Source organism: Dermacentor silvarum, chromosome 1 (genome assembly GCF_013339745.2).
Source record: "Dermacentor silvarum isolate Dsil-2018 chromosome 1, BIME_Dsil_1.4, whole genome shotgun sequence".
Taxonomy (NCBI): Eukaryota; Metazoa; Arthropoda; class Arachnida; order Ixodida; family Ixodidae; genus Dermacentor; species Dermacentor silvarum.
This window is the reverse complement of record NC_051154.1, coordinates 138,994,987-139,020,617: the sequence shown is the minus strand read 5'-3', so window position 1 is coordinate 139,020,617 and position 25,631 is coordinate 138,994,987. Positions and strand designations below refer to the sequence as shown.

Below are 25,631 nucleotides of genomic sequence, written 5' to 3'. Positions count from 1 at the left end.
AGCACAAGTTGCACACAATTTGAAGAATGTAGCGCAGCGGTATGGGGTCAGCGTCGTATTTTCAGCCCCTCAGAAAATGTCGCGTTTATGTGCTAGAGTAATGAATGTAATTGACAGGGCATCTAATCACAGCCCTTTTGTCTGCAAGATTGAACATAAGCAAGGGTCAACCATTGTCCCCTGTGCCTGCGCAGTTGTGTATGAATTTCCTTTTTCTTGTGGGTGTGTATACATCGGCCAGACGGCTAGGTGTATTAACGTTCGGCTGAGAGAACATAAAAAAAAACAGCACTTCAGATGGTTATTCCCACATGGCTAAGCATTGTAATGACTGTAAAAAACTAAACAAGAAAACTTGCCTCCCACTTCTTAAACAAACTAGAATTTTGTACCGTCATAGGGACCATAGTACTAGGGAACTGTTTGAGGCATTTAAGATAAAAACTACACGTGGGTGTGTAAGCGAACCTTCGGTGTCACTAGCTGATTGCGAGATGGCGTTTTTAGATGCTACTGTGTGACGTCAACGCATCCATGGTTGGATTGCCAAGCAGATGTGTTCATTTTTCTCTGTATATATGTCATTTTCACCCATGAAACATTCAGTTGTGAGTCTGCGCACGTCTTGTCTGCCTCGTCCTTGTCAATGTGAGTTAGCGCAGTTAAAAAAATTATAACGTGCGAGTGAAAGCTTGCGGGGGTCAGCCGACTCAATCTCGCGCACGCAAGAAAGAAAGGGGGGGGGGGTTGGAAGCGCGCTTCCGCGTTAGGCACGGTGGGGGAGGCGAGAAAGGCATTTACTTCGGCTGCGGCCGCCGTATCTTGAAAGCGATCTGCGATGTGGAAAAAGTGTGCGCTCGCGCGGGCTTATCTTCAAAGCTAACTGCAGACAAGGTCAATATCTTGCGTTTCTTCGTCGAAGCACTCATCCTTAGAATGTCACACCAGGTACTGAATGCGTGGATGCATGTCGTTTCGCACAAGCGCGAGGCGTCGGAAACGAAGAGCGAGCGACACGATGGCGTCGTATAGTGTCCCCTAGTGTCAGATTAGTGAAGCGCAGAGACTTGCGCAGTAACCAATGAGTGGCGCTGCCAGCGCGCTGAAAAAAAAAAGTATTTTTTTTTTCCTTCGGCAACATCAACAGGAAAAGGGGAGTGCCGGCTTGGCGGGCTAGGCCAGCTGCAGCAAGCGGCGGGGATCAGGTTTGAATGAAGGGAGGTAGAAAGGTCACGCCCGCGGCGGCAAGATCGCCAGGTTGAGGGATGCAGGCCCGCCTCGCGCACGCTCGCACGCATGCGCTCGCTCTTGCCTCGCAGTCGCCGTGAATTCGAGCGCGCCAAGTGCGACGCCAGCGCTTCGCATTCCGTCGCGGTGGAGAAGGTACTTCTGGTTGCTGCTCGCGCAAAAATGACAAAATTTGGGGCGAAATCTCTAGGTTGTTGGCGGGGAAAATTCGTTATTTCGAGGAGGTCCCCCGCTGCCACTTCGTTACGTAGAGGTCTCAAATACATGTGCTTCTATGGAGTAACGGTGGGGAATAGAAAAACTTAGTTATATCCCGGAATTCGTTATATAGAGGTTCGTTATAAGCAGGTTTAACTGTATATTAAACAATTCTGCTGCAGGAGGCAGCGTTGCTCTTCATAGGCAGTTTACTGTGCAAGTATTTGGAGTTGGTATTTTGTTAGTAAAGTGCAGCCATGCAGTTAAGGCAGCACCCGGAAAGTAAAGCTAGTTTCGGCTTCAAGGAACATGCGCACTCCTAGCGGTTGCCGGACATCCTAAGTTGTTTTTCTTATTTCTCTTTTTGTGAATTTTAAATCGGGCGAAGCGCGGGAAGTGGTTGCCATCGTGCATCCGTCGAGCTTGCCTCCGCTCACCCTTGCCACTCGCTCAGCGATATCACAAGTCATATTGCGCTTGGTCGTCTGCTTTGGTTGTCGCCCAAGTGTGAATATGGGAAAGATAAGACAGAGAAGCTTGATCAGGCGTGTAACGAACAGAAGACGCAGGAAACCAGGTTGACCAAGCATTAGACGAAGATGGCTAAATCGGGGCATCACATGTGTTGCGTGGCTCTGTGATGTTCGAACACCGGGAATTCCAGTTCTGCGAAGTTTTTCAGGTTTCCTAATGACCACGGGTAAGCACAAGTATTTCACTCTGTTTTCCAAGCAGGTGTTCATTTTGCATGAGTAAACCAGTTCTGTGCAAGCATGAGTGGACTGACATAAGAGAAGTGTCGCTCAACTCATTCGTCATGACGGCAGCCCATCTGTTGCAGGTGAAATACTTGTAATGAAGGGCTTCAGTGCGTGTTTTTGGGCTATACATTTTGTTCACTCTTTGTCAACATGCACAGCCAAGGTTAAAAAAAAAAAGAAAACAAAGTAAGACGCAGCCGTGGTGGTTAATAAATTTCGCATTGGTTTGGATCTTCTGGAATCTATTTTCACTCATTATGTACAAATTTTCGTTGTGCATGAAAATTTCTTCTGCAGATTGTCACTTTCGCACTGAGTGGAGGTCAGTCTTTTTCCAGTACCGAATGTGTGAATAAAAACAAAAGCGTTCAACTTTTACTTGTGTTGAGTTTTGGCTGGCCGAGAAATCAGCGAGCTTTAGTTGATCCACTTCACAACACACGGACAAAATTAACGATTGATGGTGCCAGGAAGTTATTTTCTTTATGCTACCCCCCACTATATCCGTGGACTAGTTGAAGTGTAGCTCTAAACGTAACCGCAACTTAGGACTTTCAAAGCGACTACTTTCATGAAATGACGAAATGTAATATATTAACTGCGAATATTGGTAATTAACAATGCTTCGCTACATAAATATTCTTCATTATAATTGCTTTGCACTGGTGCGTAGGAGCAATGTCCCAGTGGTTAAGAAAACGAAAAGCAGCTTGCAAGGTAAACCTGGTAGGAAGAAAGCGCTTCCTAATACACGACACACTTCAGCGGGTTTTGCTTCGCGATTTGGTTAATGTCGCCGCACGGCCAGCGGACCTGCAAGAGAGCACGAACACAGTCCGCTTGCATGCGAAGTGAGAAGGGAAGGCTTCAGCAGCAACCCACTTCCTCCTGGCTGCGCGCCCTCTCCCTCTACCTTCTGACCTCATCAGTGACGTCATGGAGGCATTGTTTTGTTTGTGAATTATTTCCAGTAGGATATCCGGCAGCCACCAGTTGTGGAAGCAGCGCTGCCGCTGCGTATCGGCATGGGACCGTGCGTCCCATGGGAGGTATACGGAGTTTCTGGCCCCTGGTTAACGTGCCTTGGTCTTGGGTTACATACAGGTTTGTTATCTCCAGAAATAAGATTCTATTTCCTTGGTGAATTTCACTGTATTTGCATCACTAAAGATATCTACAGCGCTCTGGTATTATACCTAGCTCTGCTGAATTACATCAACAGTCATTTTTAATCTTGCATTAAAATACAATGCGCCAAACTCTCCATGTGCATTGGAAGGCACCTACTTCCTTTGTTTAGTTACTATTGTAGTATGGTCGCACAAAATGCAATAATCTTTTCATTCTTTCTCATTTATAAGTTGTCTAATTGCCCAGGTTATTAGTTCTGAACGTTAGACACATTGCAGGACATAAATTTATGACCATGTGTCTCCATCCAATCCGTTCTTTGTAATTTTTAGAAGTGTAGAAATATTTAGTACTATATTGAATATATATAAACCAGATTTCTTCTTTCTTTTTTTCTTTTACTACTTGAACACTCCTTGTAATAAATAAACCCTCATATAAGTGACAAGAAAACCCGCTTTATTTATTTATTTTCGGAACCTTCATGATATAAACAAGTATAAAAATTTCCCTTAATGGCTACCTTCATGCACTCTGGCCAGTGTTTACATTACATATTCACAACCTACTTTTTTGCCCGTGAACTTATGCCTGGATGCATCATATTTTGTAACTTGTGCCAAGCTCCAAGAAAGAAGTGGTGCACTGTAAATGTACAAGACAAAAATCACATGTTCACAGCCACTTGAGGCAAATGGAGTATTTTTCTGTAAAGTGCCTAATTATGCCAACCTTAATATATTCATTTAAGGGCAGAATGGCCATTTGAGGAGTTGGGTTGTAGTACCACCTACATCCAATACAGATACATGGCAGGCAAAAGTTTGAAAAAGGGGGTTGTAACCACCGCTCCGTGTGTCTACTTCAGTGCATAATAAAAAGGGCTATAAAAATAGGCAAAGCTTAAACGGACCCTGAAATGATTTTGACGATTTTGTACAAACGTATTGAGTTGTTAGGGTAGGTCATTCTGATCATTAAGTGGCGCATTTAAGCTCTCTGCGTAAAGCGTGTAATTTGTTATAAGGTAATAAAAATGTGCATCACTACCGATCGCAGCAGCGCCACTCCCCTGAGTTTTCAGCCACCCCCTCACAATTGATGTAGTTAGACCGATTAACGTAAGCTGGCCGAGCTATCGGATTGGCTACCCTGATTGCGTTATTGATCATTTTTACAACTTGATAGTGAACAAGTGTTGTGCGTAATAGTTGGAATGGTGGTTAACTTGTTTCTATAAAAAATGCAACAGAAAGAAATACACAATCACAATTCATCACTACACTTAAGCACTTCTGGCACACAGCAAGTGTCATCTGCTTGTGTTACAACATTCTCTGTGTTGACGCAAGTTGCACGGTCAGTGTTGGTATCGAGCTTTGTTTTCGTGAGCACCATGGATCACCCTTGTTACGTTGTGGGCTGCAAATCTAGCGATCGGCAATATGTCAAGCTGCGACATCATGTTCCTCTGCAAGGCAACATGCAAGCGGAGTGGCTGCAGTGCATCGGGCTGTCAGTAACCAATCGGAGCCAGAATCTGTGTGTTTGCAGCCGTCACTTCACGCCGGAGGATTACTACCACAGTAAAGAGCTTTCGTGTGTCCAGGGTAAACACAAGCGCAAGTGGACTAGGCATTTTACCCAGTCCTGTCACCCAGTTCTCTTACCGGAGGCGCAAACGTAAACGACTGGCATGGTGCCAGCCACCTGGTGGCACAGAGCTCAACCAAACAAACACAGAATTAATATAGTACTAACCAAGTGTATTCTGCTTTGCTGCTGGTGTAAATTTGCAACAGGAGCGTAATAATGAGCATGATGTCTTCTTTAAATGTTTAATCTGTTGCTAGAGCAATATTAGCTTCGTGGTTGATGGCTTGTTAAGCTCTGCATCACCAGGTGGCTGCACCGCTCAGGCCGCTCACGTCTACGCTAAAACGCCTTCATCACAGTGGTAGTAGTATGGAGGGGCTTTAGTTTACGCCTCCGCCCACCTGTCAAAACGGCCAGCTCGCCTGTGTTTACCGGAATACCGGACACACTCGGCGCTGCAACAGAACACTCACAACGCACGCTGCTTGGATAGCTCTCACTGAGGATCAACGGCCAAGCATCTAGCGGAGAGGTTGGAGAGGCTTCGTGCGCTGGTTCCAAGACAACCGGAAGCAGACGATACAACATCACATCATGACGCAGAGCTAGTGAAGGCAGAGCTTAGCCCCAATCGCTCGGCGAATGAGGTGAGGAGAAAAAGCATGGCTAGGGAGGAGGGTAACTCGTATTCGTCCATAGCTCTCTTAGTATTAAGCGCTTCACTTAAACTGTGGTGCAAATGTTTTACTATAGCTGTACCCTATGCAACTACGAAATTTGTCCAAACCATTTCAGGGACCCTTTAATTACTTACAAGGATGGCATCTTGGGCTGGTTAGGGAATGAGGCAGTTTGAGCTGAGGGTCACAGCAAGAACACTCCCTTGGATCACAAGAATTCTGGCTTACCTTTTTTCTCTGTGAACACTTTCCAGTTCTTGCTGCTTCTGCTCCACCTTTGTGTGCAAGTGAGAGATCTGCTGTTCGTATTCTTCCTGAAGGTTTCCCTCTACTTCCCGCCTGCAACAAAGTAAAAACAAGTCGTGCTAAGTTAACATCTATAAAAAACATTTTCATGATCAAAGCTTGCAAATTGCCTTTATACCATGCAGTAAGTTACCAAATCCTGCCCAGAAAGATCTTCAGCTGAACAAGAGTGGCAGCCAATAATTGACGAATATGATATACTCCTCAATTATAAACTAAGTTGATTGAGAATCATAGAACTAAATCTTTATTTTTATTCATGATAGCTTACAGGCTCCTATAGGGAGAGCATTGAGTGAGAGGGGGAACATAACATGATAAAAAGAGCAAACAGTTATGCAAACAGACTAACACCAATAATTATTTGTGAAGCAGTATTGCACTAAAGAAGAAATTATACACTACAACCACAATACAATTTCAACAGTACTTGAAGACAAAAAGAGAAAGTGTGCAACATATATACATTACACATTGTCTCTTCTTGCTATGCAGTTGCGCAAGTTATGACGGACATAACGAAGTGTTCGAGACGCTTAAGCACAGATAACAGGGATTTATGTTGACAATGACAGGTTGTATTTCAGATGCACACCAAGGAACTTGTACGAATAAGCCCACGATATTACTGCATTATTAATGGAATAAGAAAAGTCAGGATTATAATGTTTCCAGCTGAAAGAAGCCAATTCACACTTCTCGGAATTGAGGGTCATTTGCCATTAGCTGCACCAATTACTTATGAGAGGAAAATCATTTTGCAGAGTAAAGTGATGATCAAGAGAATCTATTTAGGGTAGACAATAGAATCATCCGCGAAGAGCTGAATTTTGGATGATATACAGGGTGAGCATTTTTAAGTTTTAGAGAATTAAAAAAAATCACCTGTGGCAGATAGCATAATTCTTGTCCTTGAGCTGGATTATTCTAAAAGGCGGACATTATTAGCCGGAGAAATCAAAACACATCTTCAACGAATTAATGAAAATTCATTAATTAACTTCTTAATTACATATTGCAATTTGCCAATTGCAATACGGCACACATTGCAATTTACAAATTGTAGCCAGTGAGTTTCGAGATACTATTTCTAAAGTAATGAGCAGCACGAGAACAAGATGAGAGCAAGAGCCAACGTTCGACAAGTGGATTCGTCTTCTTCAAGGCACATTAGTGCTTCAATGCATAAAAGAACATTTTGTTAAAAGTTAAATGGAACAGTAGTGCATTTTTACGGCGAGTTTGATGGCAATTACTCCAAACCGGTGTCATTCTGCAAGTGGATACGCATAGCAAACTCGCCACCTCGCTGAATAACCCAACTCAAGGACTAGAATTATGTTATCTGGAACGGGCAATTTAAAAAAATTCCATAAAGCTTAAAAGTGATCACCCCGTATTATTGGGTAAGTCATTGGTAAAAATTAAGGAGTAGAGGAGCCACGAACACTACCCAGTCCTAGGAACACCAGAAAGAACATCGGTAATGGGGGATCCACAGTTATTAACGTAAGTAAACTGTCGGCAAAGTGACAGGAAATTATGTAACCACGATATAGTCGATGAATCAAGAGAAAGTGATGATCGTTCTGAAATTAAACAAGAGTGAGCTGTGCAATCAAATGCTTTAAAAAAATCAAGAAATAGGCAATCAGTTTGTCTACTACTGTCCACGTTGAAATGCAAATCAGTCATAAATTCAAGCAGCTGAGTATCGCAAGAAAGGCTCTTTCACAAGCCATGATGATTAATGAAAAAGAAATTATTGTTTAAAGTTGGGTGTAGATGTGAGAAGCTATGATATGCCCAAGAAGCTTACAACTAATGCATGTAAGAGAGATCGGATGGTAGTTTTCAGGAGCGTGTTTTTTAACATCTTAGAATTCAGATCATCAATGCCAATGGACGTAGATAACTTTAGGTGTCTTATAAGAATTGCAACTCCCTCAGGAGTAACAGTGATCGATTGCATGTACCATACTTTCCGGTGTATAAGACGCGTTTTTTTTTTCTGAATTTTTCGTCGGTGCGTCTTATAGAACGGTGCGACTTTTGTACGTTTTTTTTTTTTCGGAAAAACTGCCGTCAAAATCGGATTCGATGTTATGGCCACGCGAAGCTCGCTGGTTGCTACGGATTCTGTGCATGCTATCGAGGTGGCGGGTACGTTCTTCTCATGATCGAGTGCCCGAGTGCCTTGCGAGAAGGACATAAGCGGTGGTAGGCTGACCGCGAAGTCGTCGCATCTGCAGATCGCTGTCAAGATATGACGCACGCCGCTGCGCCGTATACTACACAGTTGCTACGAGAGTACGGGCAGCCCCCCCCCCCCCTCTCCCTCCCTGGCTGCCTTCCTGCTTTCGTCCCTTGTACGCGATTCGGCACACCGTTGCATGCTTTCACTGGCACATACAACAGCATACGGCGCGCGGAGACGATGTTATCGCCCTTGGACTTTATACGGAACATCGCGGCAACCACGATGGCAGAAATCCGCCTGGAGTGTGGCACCCATACGCTTGCGCGTGACCCGCGTTCACGGAGTGAAACGTCACTAGTTTTTTTAAATCGCTTACCGAGCGAACAGGTGTGTCTTATAGACCGGTGCGACTTATAGCGTTTTTTTTTCCGGAAAAACTGCCGTTTTGAGGGGGGTGCGTCTTATACAGAGGTGCGACTTATAGACCGGAAAATACGGTAACAATACTCATAGACAGTAGTGATGAGCACGTTAAAATGATGAGGTGCAATGCTAAAGAAACAGCGGAGCTGATGGGCACCTAGCTAGTCCTGGCTTTTGGGCTAGGCTAAGCACTAGCAAGTCCTCCCCAGCATTTTACAGAATTTAATCTCAATTACCCCTGTCTTGCGCTAACTGATTCCAACTTGTGCCTGCAAATTTCCTAACTTCATCACCCCACCTAGTTTTCTGCCGTCCTCGACTGCGCTTCCCTTCTCTTGGTATCCATTCTATAACTCTAATGGTCCACCGGTTATCCATCCTAAGCATTACATGGCCTGCCCAGCTCCATTTTTTCAATTTATTGTCAACTAGAATATCGGTTATCCCCGTTTGTTCTCTGATCCACACCGCTTTCTTCCCGTCTCTTAACGTTAGGCCTAACATTTTTCGTTCCATCGCTCTTTGTGCGGTCCTTAACTTGTTCTCGAGCTTCTTTGTTAACCTCCAAGTTTCTGCCCCATATGTTAGTACCGGTAGAATGCAATGATTGTGCACTTTTTTTTTCAACGACAGTGGTAAGCTCCGAGTCAGGATTTGGCAATGCCTGCCGTATGCACTCCAACCCAATTTTATTCTTCTGAAAACTTATTTCTCATGGTCAGGGTTACACTTTTTTGGTTAAGGTCCTCAATCATTAGCTGTAATTCGTCCCTATTGTTGCTGAATAGGACAATGTCATCTGCAAACCGAATGTTGTTGAGATATTTGCCGTTGATCCTCACTCCTAAGCCTTCCTAGTCTAAGAGCTTGAATACTTCTTCTAAGCATGCAGTGAATAGAATTGGAGAGATTGTGTCTCCTTGCCTGACCACTTTCTTGATGGGTAACTTTCTACTTTTCTTGTGGAGAACGAAGGTAGCTTGTCGATTTGTCAACTATTGATTAGTTATTGATTGGCTATTGATTGGCTATCGATGACTGACTAAGCTTATGTAGTCCCAACCATGCTTAGCTAGACTTAGCCAGGCTCAGCTTCGCTAGTTTACAGGGGTATGTGCCATTGCGCTTAGACCCTTTCTACACTTCTGCCAGGATCGGCCCACATTTTCTGTTCGCGGTTGACACATTATGCCCGGCTTAAACAGCGCCGCTATTAAATGTTGCTGAACGCACAGGCCTGGGAAAAGATACTTTGCAATTGTATGATGATGCGATACAAGATACTCGGGTATTTGAGATACAGATAAAAGATACTACCGCAATTATTGTATCCGATACGATACTTTCCATTTGTATCTTAAAATACTTCAATACATTCGCAAGTTTCTTATTATAGATCTATACATATAATGTAGCAGCAAATGCGTATGCACAAAGATGTTTGCTTGGAATTTCTTAACTCTGACCAATCTTGTTTCATTTCAATGAAATGTCCGTATTACCTCAAAATTTTTGTGTCTTTCTTGCTCAAAGTATATTTTTATTCGGAAAAAAATTATTGGGGTTGCTTTAGCTGCTTAACATTAAAGCGCTTTATATGCTGCGCAGTCAGCGGTTTTTGCTTGTTGCTACTGTAATTGATGGGAGTTGCTGCTTTGCTTGCCAACCAGGTAGTGGGTTGCCACCTAATTACAAGACCGTCAATAAGAAGCCTCTGCATGATGGCACAAATACCACTGTAGAGTTTTACCTTGTTCATAAAAAAATTCACCAATGATTACAATACTCCCTAATGCAAAATCTGAGCGCAGCTCTATACATGTTATCATTTTGCAATATATTGGCTGGCGTGGACAATCGGTCTCCTGCGGCACATTGCAAATGGAGCGAAGTGCGGCAAAACTGCCATGATAAATTGGAAATCACAAGAACCAGCTCGTAGGTGACGTGTGGGCGCGATTCACAGCAGCTGCCGCCATCTTGTAGCCATCGTCGTCACACTACTCTTCTCACCCTTTTGCCATACCCTCCTACTCCGTTTTCCACTTCATGGTCCCGCTGTGCCCTCCTCCTCCGCTTTCTTTCTCGCGTCTTTCACCGCCCGCTGCGCTCAGCGTTTGCTTTCATCTTTCGCGGACTTTGCTGGGTCTCGTTCGCTCGGTTACGTCGACGCCGATGCAATGGGCGCCTAAAAGCTACGCTCTAAAACAAAAATATCAAGAAAACAAAAGGTCGGCTGCGTGCAGACCTCATCGCCTGCCCTCGCTGCAGGGCTCTGGCGGAAAAACAAAAAAATGTCACTGCCTTTAGTTTTATTCAGGTGGCTTAGTGGCAGCAGTATTAGCTTGAGAGGCGGAGTTCAGCCAATGTTTATATTTTCACACAGTGATGTTGCAATAGCAGTATCTTGTATCTTAAGATACACGATACATTCTTTCATGAATTGGAAATGCAGATTACAGTCTTGAAACGCATTATTACAGTCTTGCCATACGTATCATGATACAGATATAAAATATCCAAAAAGTATCTAAGATAGTATTTAACATACATGTATCTTTGATACTTCCCAGAATTGTGAACCCACACGCACACTCTTCATCAGTTAAATGGTTGTTTTTTGTTAACTAAGCTAATGTGCTCATATCCCTGATGTGTTGAACTTTTTTGCCAGAATCTTTTTGGATTTAATTTTAAAAGAGAAGGAAGACCTTTGGTAAAGTAATTATCTTTGGCGATGGACAGCGCTGAGCAATAGGCTTTTAGGTGGCCCTTGAATGTAGATCAACATGGTGGATTGGACTGAGGTTTTGCATTGCTGTAAAGATGCATCGCCTATTCTTTTGCCCTACGTAGTGAGCTACCAAACCACGAATTACTATTGTCATTAGGAATAGAGATGACCGGGAAGTATTTATAAACTAAATCCAACATTTTGTTCTAAAAGCCAGCCAGTTTTCTTGAACAGAGCGAATAAAAATTCTGCAATGATACCATTGTAGTTACCTTTGTTATAATCTCAAATATGTTTTTTTGTTACTCCTGTGTAAGTTACCAGAACCTTAAGATCAAGTTGTAGTAGTTTGTGGTCACTAAAATCATCATGGTACAGGACTGCTTCAATTGTTTCAGAATTATAGGTACCAAATCAAGAATGTTGTCACTGCGTGTTGGTTGACTAACTAGCTGTGACAAGCTGAAATCTAATGTAAGGTTGATGAAATCAAATGACTTTAGACAAAAGGAAGACAACGAAGGCCACTCAATGCCAGGAAAGTTGAAGTCCCTGAAAAGGTATACATTTTTAGTAGGACAGCTCTGCATAGCATTTGAAATACTCTTTCTTATATCTTCCAGGAATTAGGGGCTAGAGTCAGTAACAGATGCCAATTAGGCAGTCTGGTAGAATATGCAGACCACGCAGCCCAAACAATCTCAAGATCAGAGTTCATATCAACTATGAAAGAAGGAATATCTTTTTTGATAGCAAGTAAGACGCCCCCACCTTTCTTTACCATGCGATCATGTCAATATGTTGTGCAAGCATCCTTGGCACAAAGAATTTCACTGTCATTCACGTCCGAGTGCAACCACGTCTCTGTCAGAACAAGCACGTTTGAGCCGCTATCATCCAGAAACGAGCAGACTTCATCTCGTTTAGGCAAGATGCTTCTTATATTTGTGAAGGATAGCAACAGCAAACATACCTTGTGTAGTTTTCAAGTCCGTTCAAACTCGCGCGTCTGTGCACACTTGCATAGCTATTGGGCAACCGAAACAACGGAGTTAGTTGATGGATCGTACATGTGTGTGTTGTCAATGCATAATGTATCGACTGACACCATAAATTCTTTATTCTGGGTTTTGGAAAATTCAAGGAGCCTTCTTCTTGCCTGCCGTGTTGTAAGCAAAAAATCCTCTTGTAGATAAAACTCTGATCCTTTTAATTCGTGTGCTGACTTAAAATTTTCTGGTTGTCCTTAAAAAACTTAAGTTTTGCTACGTATTACAGTAGACTTCCATTAATTCGACTCCAGTTAATTCAATTTCTCTGTTAATTCTAACCCGACTTAAGGTCCTGGCTGGCGCCCAAGCATTTCTATGGGCCCAAATTTTACTTTCGTTATTCCGATTCTAAAATTGTCCTTCACCGGATAATTCGAAGTTTACCAGTCAGCATGCATGTGCCTGGCCCCTATGGTAACCCCAATAGCAACCCTTTCATTGGCAGCATCTGTCTCAGCAAAGCTAAGGGGACAGTGAATGCGTTGAACACACGTCATTTCCTGTCGAAAACACAAATTTTCGGCCTGCCCTGGAAGATTTCCAAGCAATAACGGTAGCTCACATTATCTGATTACGGTAATTATGCGACTTTAGCGCCCCCCCTCCCCCTCGTTTTTTTTCCCCGAAGGAAACTGGACAGGAAACCTCATTTGCGGCGTTCGTATGCTTGGCTGCATAAAACGCCTGTATTGCGGCGAAGCTTACTTTAGCAAACCAACCGCCACTGTGCAACACAAATTGGAACCTCACCCATTATTCTAGCTAAAAAATAGGGAGCACATTAGATTTCTACTTTGTTTAGGAGCTTTAATGTTACCTTTATGTTAGGTTTTTACAATGAAGACATAGAAAGCGAGTGCTTGTTTTATTTGGGGGCCTGATAGAATTGCGCAAGTATACTACCAAATGAATCAGTGTATTTTGATGTTTTTTTTCTGCATTTTGTTTAATTCGACACGCCAGATAATTCAAATAATTTTATTTCTAAATCTAATTGTTCTTGAACAAGGCTATCACGACGCCCCTACTCAATTCCAGGAAGTTTACGCCAAGTTCTGTGAAGTCCTCAATGTCTTCACACTGACTAAGGAGTATCCTGAGAATGACAGCCTACGTTTCCTAGACCTCAAGCTAACGTGCAAGCAGGATCACGTTTGTTGGGAGTATGCTCCTCGCTCAAAGATGGGCCTTCTCCCGTTCAGCTCGGCCCACAGCAAGCTCATCAAGAGAGGTCTTGCCTCAGCCGCGCTGGGAAACGCTCTCCAGCGCTCCTGCTATCACCAGGTGCACACCAGCTTCTGTTCCCAAGTGGAGAGGCTGCTCAGTGCAGGATACCCACGTCCACTCCTCACCGGCGTCGCGGAAAAATTTATTGAAAAGTGTGCAAAACTGTCGCCCGTGAAGCAGCCAGACGGCGGCAGAAGCAGGTATGCCATCATACCCTACATTCATGGCGTCTCCCACAGCATAAAGAGAATCCTGCAGCGGGCAGGTGTTCGTGTAGTTTTGTCCGCGCCTAACAAGCTAGGTCGACTTTGCCGCCAGGTCAACCAGGAGAAACCCAGACAACCTGCGTGTAAAAAGAACCATGCCACACCATTCGTCCAGTGCAAAGCAGGCGTGGTGTACGAGGTGCCTCTCCCCTGTGGTCGCTCCTACATTGGACAGACTGGTCGTTGCCTAAACGATCGCTTAAGAGAGCATGCCTACAGTCTTCGCTCCGGTACTGGCAGCAACTTGGCCTTGCACTACAGTGTTTGTGATCTATGCCGTAATCCAGGACTTGACTTTTCGCAGTGCATGATCCGCAAACGCTACCATGACGCGTGTGCCCGAGAAATCTTTGAGGCTGCTGCCATTGCAAGGAATGGTGCGTCTTGCGTCAGCACTCCATCTGTGGCCTTGTCTGAGGCAGAACTAACATATCTCCGGAACTGTCATAATTCGCAGGAAATCCAAATCTAATCAGTGTCTATTTTTTGCCCATGCGCAGTGATATACCCTTCTTTAATTTCTTTTTTTCTTTTTCTTTTGGTATATATGTGTTCCTTCTTGAATAAAGAATTCAGTTGTCAGTCAGCGCTGGTGTGTGTCTCCCTTCTTGTCGTGTTTTTTCGTGCTGTTTCCCCAGGGTGTGGAGAGTTGAGACTGTCTATAATACACTGCAAAGATGATTCGGGGCACTGTTCGGCAGCTACGTGGGCGAGAATGAAGGCTTCAGGCTCATCTTCCAGTGTATCGGGGGGATCGACTGGGTATCGAGACAAGCAGTTGGCGTCTTGGTGAAGCCATCCAGATTTGTAGAACATAGAAAATGTGTGTTCTTGCAAGTGTAGTGCCCAACGGCCATGCGACCAGTGGGATTCTTGAGCGAGGTAAGCCAGTAAAGTACATAGCGGTCTGTAATAACTGAGAAGTGCCTGCCATACAAGTACGGCCAGAATTTTGCAATGACCCAGGCGAGTGCCAAGCACTCGTGTTCTGTGATGGAGTAATTTTGCTCCAAAGTTGACAGAAGGCAGCTTGCATAGGCGACCACGCAGTGTAGGCCATGCTGTTGTGTGAGGACGGCACCTATGGGAAACCAGCGCTGCCCAGGAGGCGCTCGTGAAAAATGGCCCTCGGCGCCGTAAGTGAGAAAGCGCCACAATTTTGAGTCTCCCAAATGAACGCGGGGCCGTGTTTTTTACTTTTTTACACGTTGTTCTTACTTTTACGAAACTGTAGCTTGAGCGAGTTCGGCCTCATTTTCTTTGTCGTTTCTCTCAGCGTAAATATTAAAAACATTGAAGAGGCTCCGATCATCGAGGACGAATTTCCTTGTGAAAAACGCGCTAAGTGTCTTGCGCAGAAAACTGCATGAGAGCCATGCATGCACCCGCAGCTGCAAGCGTACATCGCCAATCGTGTTGCGGTACGGTTTCGAGAGTGTCAGCTCACTGTAAGAGCTTTTGATGCAAAATAACTCGAGAAGAACGAGGATTACATATATACAGTAAATTGCTTTCTAGGTTGAGAAAACGAAATATAATTTAAGATCGAGCGAAGAAGCTATAAAATAAACGCTGTCGAAATTCAAGTAAGCAATCACCATGTTCCACTTCTGCATATTCGATACGCAAATTGAGGCAGTTCGTTCGTAAGCTGAGTGACGTTGATTTCCTTTCAGCCACTTATGGTGGCCATGGCGGCAGAATTGAAGGCGCATCCACGTTAGCGACACAGCAACTCACCACACGCCGTTAGCAGTTCGCGGACCGCCGGCCGACGGCGGTCTTGCTGGAAAACGGTGAGATCTCCCTGTCACGCAGAGGATCTCTTTGCTAGATCTCCCTGCGGCACAGTGGCGTGGTCATTCAGCAACAGAGGAGTGGGCGCGGCTACGCTCTAGCGTCACCGGCAGCCTCACCGCCGCTGGTCGCTCGCCACCGACATTGTTGCTAGGCCTTTTACGGTTCACTTCGAATCTGTAGCTGACGGCGCTTCAGAATGAACTACTGACGCTCCCAAGCAGCAATGTTTTGTTACCGTTGTTGCCGCTTTACCCTCTCCTTGTAATAATTTCACACGAAGAAAATATACTGATATATGCAATACGAGCATGAGCACGGCCGAGCCGGTTCGCAGTGCACCGTCAGTATAGCCATGCACTGCCGCTGAACTTGACTTGTATCGGAACTCTCGTTTAAACGTTTGATCATGGAATGTTTTCTTTTATATATAAAATGAACAATATATACGTGTCACTTTACTCTAGCGGACATAATTTTGACTGGAATAAAAGCTACATAACCAATATTTGTGTCGCCGGCGTCGCACCGGTGCAGCGTCGATGCGCTGCTTCTGCATGAAACACGAAGTGTTCACCGTATATGTTCGCAGCGAGAGTGTATCCTTGGAATTCTCATTTTCTGCCTTTTCATTATGTCACAGGAACCATGAACCGCTGGAAACCCAGTGGGAATTTACACGCAGGCTGGCACTATTACTCTTATAGTGCCCCCGAAAAAATGCCGCGTGTATATTTGCTATCTTGTAAAGAACATGTATACACTTTTGTACTAGAAGCATCACCATTTTCGCTTTCAATAAAATCAAATGCTGACGGCTATTATGCCGGAGAAGCCATAGAAATAGTTGAATATTAAACGGCGTGCCTGCCTGAATCCAATGTCGCCGTCGCTCATGATCGTCGTTCTCACGAAAAATAATAGAATGATAGGGCATATTACGGGTTTTCTAGTTAAGGCAATTAACAACGCAGGGGTAACGACGGCCTTCAAACTTTTTTTTTTTTTTTCACGTCTTGCACGTAGCCTACCACATGCCGCCGTTGGGGATTTTCTTCTGTTCGTAAGACTGAATAATGCGCGGAATGTCCGCAAGGGGCGCTGTGTGTCAGCTCAAAACTCCAGTGCTGGTTCCCCATACCGTGGCCACTGGCATCAGTACGAACGTCCGTGCTGGCTGGCAGATAGAAATGTAATAGAACAGGTGGGTTTGTTAGGATGGGAACGAGTGATGAAAAGGCATCAGCTTGTTCACGACCCCAAGTGAAAATCACGTCCTTCTTGAGTAGGCCAGTGAGAGGGAGGGCTACTTACGCGAAGTTCTGGACAAAACGGTGGAAGTACGAGCATAGGCCAAGAATATTGCAGACATCCTTGGCCGACAGTGGAGTAGGGAACTGACTAACAGCGCGGACATTGCTGGGTCTAGCTGCATGCCTGCAGCGTCAACAAGGTGGCCGAGTACGCAGATTTGAAGGTGTCCAAAGCAGAATTTCGACAAGTTAAGCTGCAGGCGAGCACGGCGAAAAACATCAAGCACGATGAACTGGCAAGTGAGATGGTTTTAAAAAGTAGTTGCAAAAACGATAACATCAGCCAGGTAGCAAAGGCATATGGACCACTTGACATCTCGAAGAAGGGAGTCCATCATGCGCTCGAAAGTAGCAGGAGCGTTACATAGGCCAAAAGGCATCCTTTAAATTGATAGAGGCCATCAGAAGTCACGAAGGCGGTCTTCTTTCAGTCTTGGTTGTCTACAGCGATTTGCCAGTATCTTGAGCGCAGGTCAATTGAAGAGAAATATCTGGCGCCGTGCAAGCAGTCGAGCGCGCCATCAAAACGTGGGAGAGGATACACATCCTTCTTGGTAATCTGCTTGAGATGGCGGTAGTCTACATAGAATCTCCAGTTACTGTCCTTTTTCACGAGTTCAACAGGCCAGGCCCAAGAATGGCATGAGGGCTCATCGTGAGGCTTATAGCGCGTGAAAAGACAAGGATGAAGAAAGACGTGACACACACAGGCGCTCTCACTGGCCTACTCAAGGACATGATTTTTGACTTGGGGTCGTGAACAAGCTGACGCTTTTCATCACTCATTCCCATCCTAATGAATCCACCTGTTCTAGTAGTAGCGCCTGTGTGTGTCACGTCTTCCTTTGTCCTTGTCTTTTCACGCGCTATAAGCCTCACGATGTCATACCAACAAGCCCAAATCACTGTATGAGGGCTCAGCTATGCCTTTTCCAAGCATTTTATCCACTTCCTGCTGTATGACAGCATGCTTCGAAGCTGACACATGGTAAGGCCGTCGGTGAATGGGACTCGCATCGCCGGTATGAATGCGATGGGTGACAATGGAAGTCTGGCACAGAGGACGGTCGCCAAAGTCAAAGATATCCTGGTAGGAAATCAGTACGCGGAAAAGGGCAGCTGCCCGTGCGGGAGCAAGGTCTCCTGATACCATGCGTGTGAAGTGGCCACAGAACGAACCTGACTGCGATGACGGCGGTGAAAAATCCGGTGGCGGTTTTGTGGTAGGGCAGAAACTGTGTTCGGCCAATGGGGTTAAATGCACGAGTGATAAGCCGCGAGGAAGAACTTGAGTCAAGAAGCCAAAATTGAGGATGGGAAAAGAGGTTCGGTTGTTTGTAACTGTCACCACCGTATAGGGCAGTGCGACATTGCGTGTCATGGCTATCTCAGGAATAGGGAAGGCAACGTAGTCGCCATCGGGTAGGGGTGGAAAGGGTGAATCTGAATGTATATTGCGGTTTGCTGTGGCAGTCAAAGAAACTCGACGAAGCGTAGGCGGGGTGAGCTGGCAGCGATGTTGTCGAAGCACAAAGGGATTTCTAGCCTGTAGAAGTCCCACGGAGCAGTTGATAAGGGCAGCGTGTTTGGACAGTAAGTCAATTCCAAGGATGAGGTCATGGGAGCACTGTTCCAGGACAGCAAAAAGAACAGATGTGTCGTGACCAGAAATGGTGATGTGTTCAGTGCACATTACAAGCACGGCAAGTTTACTTCCGTCGGCTACTCGAACGGTAGGTGAAGCCGTGGGCATCCGACTTTCTGGATGGAGGCGGCGGCGGAGATTTGAGCTCACTGCAGAGCTTTGTGCGCCGGTATCAACAAGAGCAGTAACTTCCACACCATCAAACAGAAATTTAAGAAGGTTACATTGTGTATGAGGGACAATCAGAGGATTTTCAGGCAGGGTCATAAATGCAGAGTCACCACCGAGCACTGCACTGGCTAGTTTTCCGAGAGGCGGTCGAAGGGAGACCGAGAGCGGCGAGGTTGGGGTGAGTGGGACTGATGGCGCTGGGGCAATGGTGAGCGCCAGGTCTGGTTTTCCCTAGGAGGAGGTTCAGCACTTGAGGGCTCAGGAAGTAACGACGGAGAATACGGTGCACATTCCAGGCGCCACCGATTGTAAAAGTTAGGTCAGTATGATGTGGGCCAGCGGCTGCGGCAATGGCAAGCGATGTGTCCAATCCTAGAGCATGTGAAGCAGATGGTCCGGTCATCAGGTGTGCACCATTGGGCTGGATTTTGAGAACATGGCGTGAAGGTCGTGTTCAGTGTAGAAGCAGCGGCGTCTGGGGAGAACAGGTTGGGAGCAACATTACCGTTATGAAAGGCAGGTAAAATGCTCATATTCGCGACCTCTTGGTGAACCACGGCCTGAATTAGTGAAATAGTAGCAAGGTTGTTGTCTTGCATACCATCATGAGGAGTAATGAGCACCATGGCCTTGAGTTCTCGACGGGTGATCCTGGTGATGTTTTCTGGAGCTGGCGTTTGACGTAGAGTGGGTAAACCTTCGCATGAGGATGTGGCAGCCGTACTGAGAAGTTGGTCGAAGCGGTGAGTGATACGCTGACTTTTTGCCTGCTCAAAACGATGACATTGTGTGATGACCGACTCTACTGTAGAGCAATTCGTACACAGTAGCAGAGTGAAGGCATGCCAGCTATGCCTTTCAGTACGTGTCCTACTTTGTCCACTTCAGGCATGTCTTCGTCGACCTTGTGGCACAGAGCCAACACGTCCTATACAGGGTGTTTCATTTTAGCTGCACCAAATTTTTTAAAATTGTCTGTGGCAGATAGCACAATTATAATCCTTGATCTAAACTACTCGATGAGGCGGCCATTACTTCCACAAGAAATCAAAAGGCCTAATTAGATAATTAACATATACACGCTAACTTTTAAATTATTTTACAGCACATCTTTCAATCTACCAATTATAGCCGCTGAGTGCACAAGGCATATCCAATTGGAACGAATTCTCAGGACTGAACCAGTTTCGAGATATTAATTTTCTAAGTGTCCGACGAAATGCATGGGCGTTCCAGTTAACTTTGTACTTCAATGCATAAAACAGCGTTTTCCTCAAAAAGTGAACTGGAACGCGCATGCATTTCGTCGGACACAGTCCTGAGAATTCGTTCCAAGTGAGTGCGCCTTGCGCACTTAGAAGCTATAATTCGTAGATTGAAAGATGTGTCGTAAAATAATCAAGAAGTTAATTAGCATAATTACGTTAATTATTCAATTAGGCATTGTGATTTCTCGTGGAAGTAATGGCCACCTAATCGAGTAGTTTAGATCAAGAATTATAATTTTGCTATCTGCCACAGGCAATTTTTAAAAATTTGGTGCAGCTAAAATGAAACACCCTGTATAAGAGATGTACAGCTCTGTGGACGTCTGGGCACAAATTGCTTCTACCTTGGCCACTAGTTGTCGTCTGATAGGCTTCCGAAATAGATTGCATAATTTCTGCTTACAGACATCCCAACTTGTCAAATTTTCCTCCTGTCTCTCGAACCAGAGTCGCACACTGTCCCACAAATAGAAGATGACGTTTGCAAGCATTATCGTCGGCTCCCACTTGTTATTGTTGCTGACGCACCCATACACAGCCAGCCACTCATCGACGTCCACGCTGCATGTGCCGTTGATTGTCCCAGGATCACGAGGGTGCAAGAGAATGACGGACCTTGTTCACACTGGGTCACTTAGTCGGTCGTTGTGGTGGCAGCAACATGCCGTCCACTGCGAAAATCCAGTTCCCGGTTTTGTAGTGAGCTGGGCCCGCAGCACTTCCACCAAGGATGCTACGGAGAGAATCTATATACAGTCGAGTCCCGCTACAACAAAATTCACGGGACACGCAAAACATTTCGTTGTGGAGGAACTTCGCTGATGTGAAATTAGTATGTATATATGAATGCCAAACGGCAAAGCTGCGAACGATACCGAAACCATCGTCTGGGAAATCTTTTCAATGGCGTGGGGGAAAAGATTGAGACGTACCGAAGGTGGCCAATAAAGTGTCAACTTCACGAGAATGCATTTCGCGCAGCTGTTACAGCATTTTTCGTACATTGCGGCCGACACCTAACCCAACGCGCCTGCCTGGCCGATCACGAAACACTCAATTTTGCGGCACATGCACCGTCGCAATGAAGCGATTTGAATTATTACAATTTCATTGCATATTTATGACTAAGTCGGCAAACTTTGCAAGCTTGAGCTTACCGGAAGTTTTATTTCCAGAAGTGGGTCAGCCGGGATTTCTTACACTTCACGGCAAGCAAAGGCGTTACGCGAGTCTCACAGTTCGTTAAGAGCCATTGCAATGTCATTGTCGTGGGCTCTGATAACTTTTAAGATGAGGTCAAAAGCATCCATTCCTTACAAAGCAGTCGCCGGAGTCGGTGTGTCTAGCGGGTTGTCATTTTCCCTTGACGACGAGACGTTGGCATCATGTTGACAACAGCGGCTGCGGCGCGGCCGCCGTATCTTGAAAGCAATCTGCGCCGCGCGGTCCTCATCTTAAAAGCGGTCTGCGATGTGGGCATAGTGCAACTAGTGCCGGTAGAGTCGTGTGCACTGTGCAGATTGAAGCGAGAGACGGCACAGAGGTCAATTCACTCGCTGTTATTCAATAGCCGCGCCTTCTCATTCCAGCATGTCGACACCAAGTTTCCGCAGTCATCGAGCGAGATGTGTTCATGTTTACCTGTGCGTGCGTGACACCATGCTGGGTAATTTAGTTGGTAAGCGAATGTTTAGAAGTTTATACGGCCGATATACTTCGCCTTTTGGGCAAAACTGTGAAATTTTTTCCCTTCCGCTTTCTGCCTCGGCGATCATATATGCCTTCTCGAGAGAGAGAAACTTAAGCTTCTTCATTGGCGTAGCCATTTCTCGACCGGACACACACCACAGAAAATGGCAGCGATTGTGGTGATCCCATGCAGTCTCGCACAGGCTTGCGATGACCACGCGTGGCTATGGATTGCAGTGGAGTAAATTGGTACTTTGAAGTTGATTTCGCTTGAACCTCGTTCAAGCGGACATACGATCGTCACAGCTTTGGAAGGGCCTTATAATTTGACTACTCGGCAGTTCCAATTTCAATTCAGTCCCAGATTCGTACTCGAAAAGTTCGTTGAAGCGGAAATACCGAATGAAATGCCTTCATTATGGAGAGACTTTTTTTGTTTTACTTTCTATGTGCAGCTTACGGGGGAATCGGAAAAGCTTCGTTGCGGTGGAAATTTTGTTGTAGCGGCATTCGTTGTAGGGGGATTCGACTGTATAGAGGATATATTTACACGGGAAGGCGCACAACGCTGCAGCAATGGTAGGGCTAGCCTGTGCACACCTGATAACCACACAGCCAATGTTGTTCAAATGAAGTCGCATCTAACACAGAAATACCTTCATTATACAGTTAAGTCTACTTATAACGAACCTCCATATAACAAATTTCTGGATATAACAAAGTTTTTCTATTCCCCACCCTTACTTCATAGAAGCACATGTATTTGAGACCTCTACGTAACGAAGTGGCAGCGGGAGACCCCTCTAAATAACGAACTTTCCCGCCGACATCCTAGAGATTTCGCCCCAAATTTTGTCATTTTTGCGCAAGCAAGCAACCGGAAGCACCTTCTCCGCCACGACGGAATGCGAAGCGGCGGCGTTGCGCTTGGTGCGCTCGAATTCATGGCGACTGCGAGGCGAGAGCGAGCGCACGTGTGCGTGCGTGCGAGAGGCGGGCCTGCATCCCTCGACCCGGCGATCTTGCCGCCATGGGCATGGCCTTTCTCCCTCCCTTCATTTAAACCTGATCCCGCCGCTTGCTGCAGCTGGCCTAGCCCGCCAAGCCGGCACTCTCCTTTTCTGGTTGATGTTGCCGAAAGAAAAAAAAACTATTTTTTTTTCAACGCGCTGGCAGCGTCACTCTTTGGTTACTGCGCAAGTCTCTGCGCTTCACTTCACTAACCTGACACTAGGTGACACTATACGACGCTACGACGCCATCGTGTCACTCGCTCTTCGTTTCCGACGCCTTGCGCTTGTGCGAAACGACACGCGTCCACGCATCTAGTACAAGTTTATACGGCCGATAAAACTACTATCGTTACTTCATAAGCTGTCTGCTAATTTGCTGTCGCAATCAATATTTCGCCTTTCGGGCGAAACTGGGACTTTTTTGTTCATCGCAACTTTAGTGTATTGGGAGTAAATCTTGAGCGATAGTTGTATTTCTGTATGAAAGCATGAGGTGCACGGTACTGTAAAGGATTTTTTTTCCTCTCTTTTGGTCACGGAAAACGGGTGTGCGTTACAATCGAGGGCGCGTTAGAATCGAGTAAATACGGTAAGCGTTTGTTTTTTTATTTTTCCTGCCGAACCTGCATTAACGAAATCCTCTTTATAACAAAGTTTTTCCAAATTTGTCAATTTCGTTATATTCATATTAAATTTCATTATATTTATATTCCTGTATTCGATATTCATTACAAGTATATATTTGTTACCAAAACATAAGTGAGAAACATTTTGAGATTTATTTTGTTACAAGTGGTAATTTGTTACAGCAATGTTTATTATGAAGTTCGACAGTAATGCAAATACAGTGGAATCTCGATGATACGATCACGGCTAATACGAATTTCCGGATGATACGAATATTTCTGCGGTCCCGGCCGAGTCCCATTACTTTGCAACGTGCTAGAAAATGGTTGTTACGAATCGATTTTCAACCCGCGTCGGTCGATACGAATAAACGCCGCCCCACCAACGGCCACGAAAGAGAAAAGCGCGCAGTCACGTGCTGTCTCCCTTTTTCTTTTGGTGCGGAGGCGCGGACGTGGCGCCGGACAGCACGGAGGCCGCGACTGGGCACGAAGAGGTTGAAGCGGTGGCGCTTTTGTTGCTTTTGTGCTTTTCCTCCTTTTCCGCGTGCCATCGGACAGAGTGGCGGCCGTGCTTCGGGCCACGTTCTTTGTTTGCGCCATTTTGCCTAGTCGCAGCGAGCTATGTCTACCGAGATACGATCTCGGCTGATTGGCGCGGCCGTACGCCGAGGCTCGGGAACTTCCGTAGGCGCGTCTTCCGTCGGCTACGTTATCGGTGCCGATTGCACAGACCGATTGTCAATTTCGCTGCTGGAGTCACACGGTGCAAGATAGCCGCGGCACGTAATCCACGGTGCAAGGTTGCGCTCGTTCAGTCTGGTGCTCCTCCGCTTCTCCCGCTAATCGCCGTATTTTTCTTGCCGTAGGAGGCTTGCGCTTCCGTATTCTGAAGGCGTGCTTCAACCAAAGTTTATTCACCAACGAGCGACGATCCATCACTAACCTGGGAGCTCTCAGTAATCCGAATTCTGTGTGTCAAGTGAAGACGCCGGCGTGGTTTACGAAGCAGACAACAGCAGCAACCAATGGAGAGATGCCTTTCAGCACGGCAGCCAATCGGAGGCCCGCTTTCATCGGAGGGCCCGTGTGACTACCTATCGCAGACCCGCGCTTCTTTTGTGTTTGTGTGTTTGTTACAAGATCGCGACGACGGATGAATTGAGAAGCGAAACGGCGAAACTTTGAGCTTTTGAACGATACCAAGATGGCGGCGCTCGGTGGCGGGAAATTAGAGATATGTCTCCGCGAACTGCGGTGATTTTGCGCGATTTAAAGCTGTTTTCTCGCCCTGCGCACTTACGAATTAAACTTTTTGGACACTTTTAGCGCATTTTCAGCCAAACCATTTTGATACAGTGTAGATTAGGCGTTGCAGATACCCAAACGCGTGATTTTCAAAAATCGATTTTTCTAGCGATTTTCGCGATCTGATCCCCGCGTCCCCCCTTAATTTAGCTAGTTTTAATTGTGTTTCGATGATACGAATTTCGGCTAATACGAATATTTTTCGTGACCCCGTGAGATTCGTATCATCGAGATTCCACTGTATGTGTATCTAGAAAGTTTTGTATTCAGAAACTCACCTATGCTTTACTTTGTGCTTCTCATCCTCTGTTTGGTCCTGCATGTTCTAGTAAAAAAAGAAATGAAAGCGACAGGTTATTTCTTCTTTTTCCTATCAGTGTTGGAGAGGCAAGTCAGATCACAATGCAGAAGCATTCATCAAATGTAATGCATGAGTCACAGTACCAGTCTTATATTTTCACATTGAGAGCACAGTTGTGCAAGTACAAGAATATACTACACATTTTATTGCGATAGCAATTATATGGACACTCCAAGCGCATTTCTGCCGTCGGCGTCGTTGTCACCGTGAGGTTCCGTATAAAGTCCAACGGCGATAAAATCGTCGCCGCGCGCCGTGTGTGCGAGTGAATGCGTACAAGGGTGAGCCAGCAATCGCGGCTCAATGTAACGCACGTGTGGGAAGAAGGCAAGCCAAAAGTGGGTGGTCTTCTTTTGCGTGCGAGGCACGGGGGCGAGGCGACGGAGAGGGAGAGGGGGGGTGCGTTCTGCTCTTTCAACTGCTGCTCACAGCGCGGCCGTGCGGGCGCCGTATCTTGAAAGCAATGTGCGATGTGGGCGAAGTGCACGCCCGCGCAAGCCTCATCTTCAAAGCGATCTGCGATGGGGACAAAGTGCATGCACCGAGTGCCAGTAGCTTCGTATGCACTGTGCTTTCGACGTTTAGTTCACATTGAAGCGAGATGAGAGACACCATGAA

General features: G+C 45.7%; 1 protein-coding gene across 5 annotated transcripts in view; it reads right to left on the bottom strand.

The window, feature by feature from the left end:
- Positions 1 to 25,631, bottom strand: part of LOC119436126 (centrosomal protein of 89 kDa-like) — a 68,568-nt gene that overhangs the window by 7,642 nt on the left and 35,295 nt on the right. For 4 of the 5 annotated variants that reach the window (XM_037702887.2, XM_037702888.2, XM_037702885.2 and 1 more), the window contains 2 exons: positions 24,931 to 24,977; positions 5,843 to 5,953 (listed from right to left, as the gene is read on the bottom strand). In XM_037702887.2, coding sequence (XP_037558815.1) covers positions 5,843 to 5,953; positions 24,931 to 24,977 — 158 coding nt within the window. Of the gene's footprint in view, positions 1 to 3,795; positions 3,984 to 5,842; positions 5,954 to 24,930; positions 24,978 to 25,631 lie in introns of those variants that run through there. The other variant, XM_037702886.2, reaches the window with a different exon arrangement.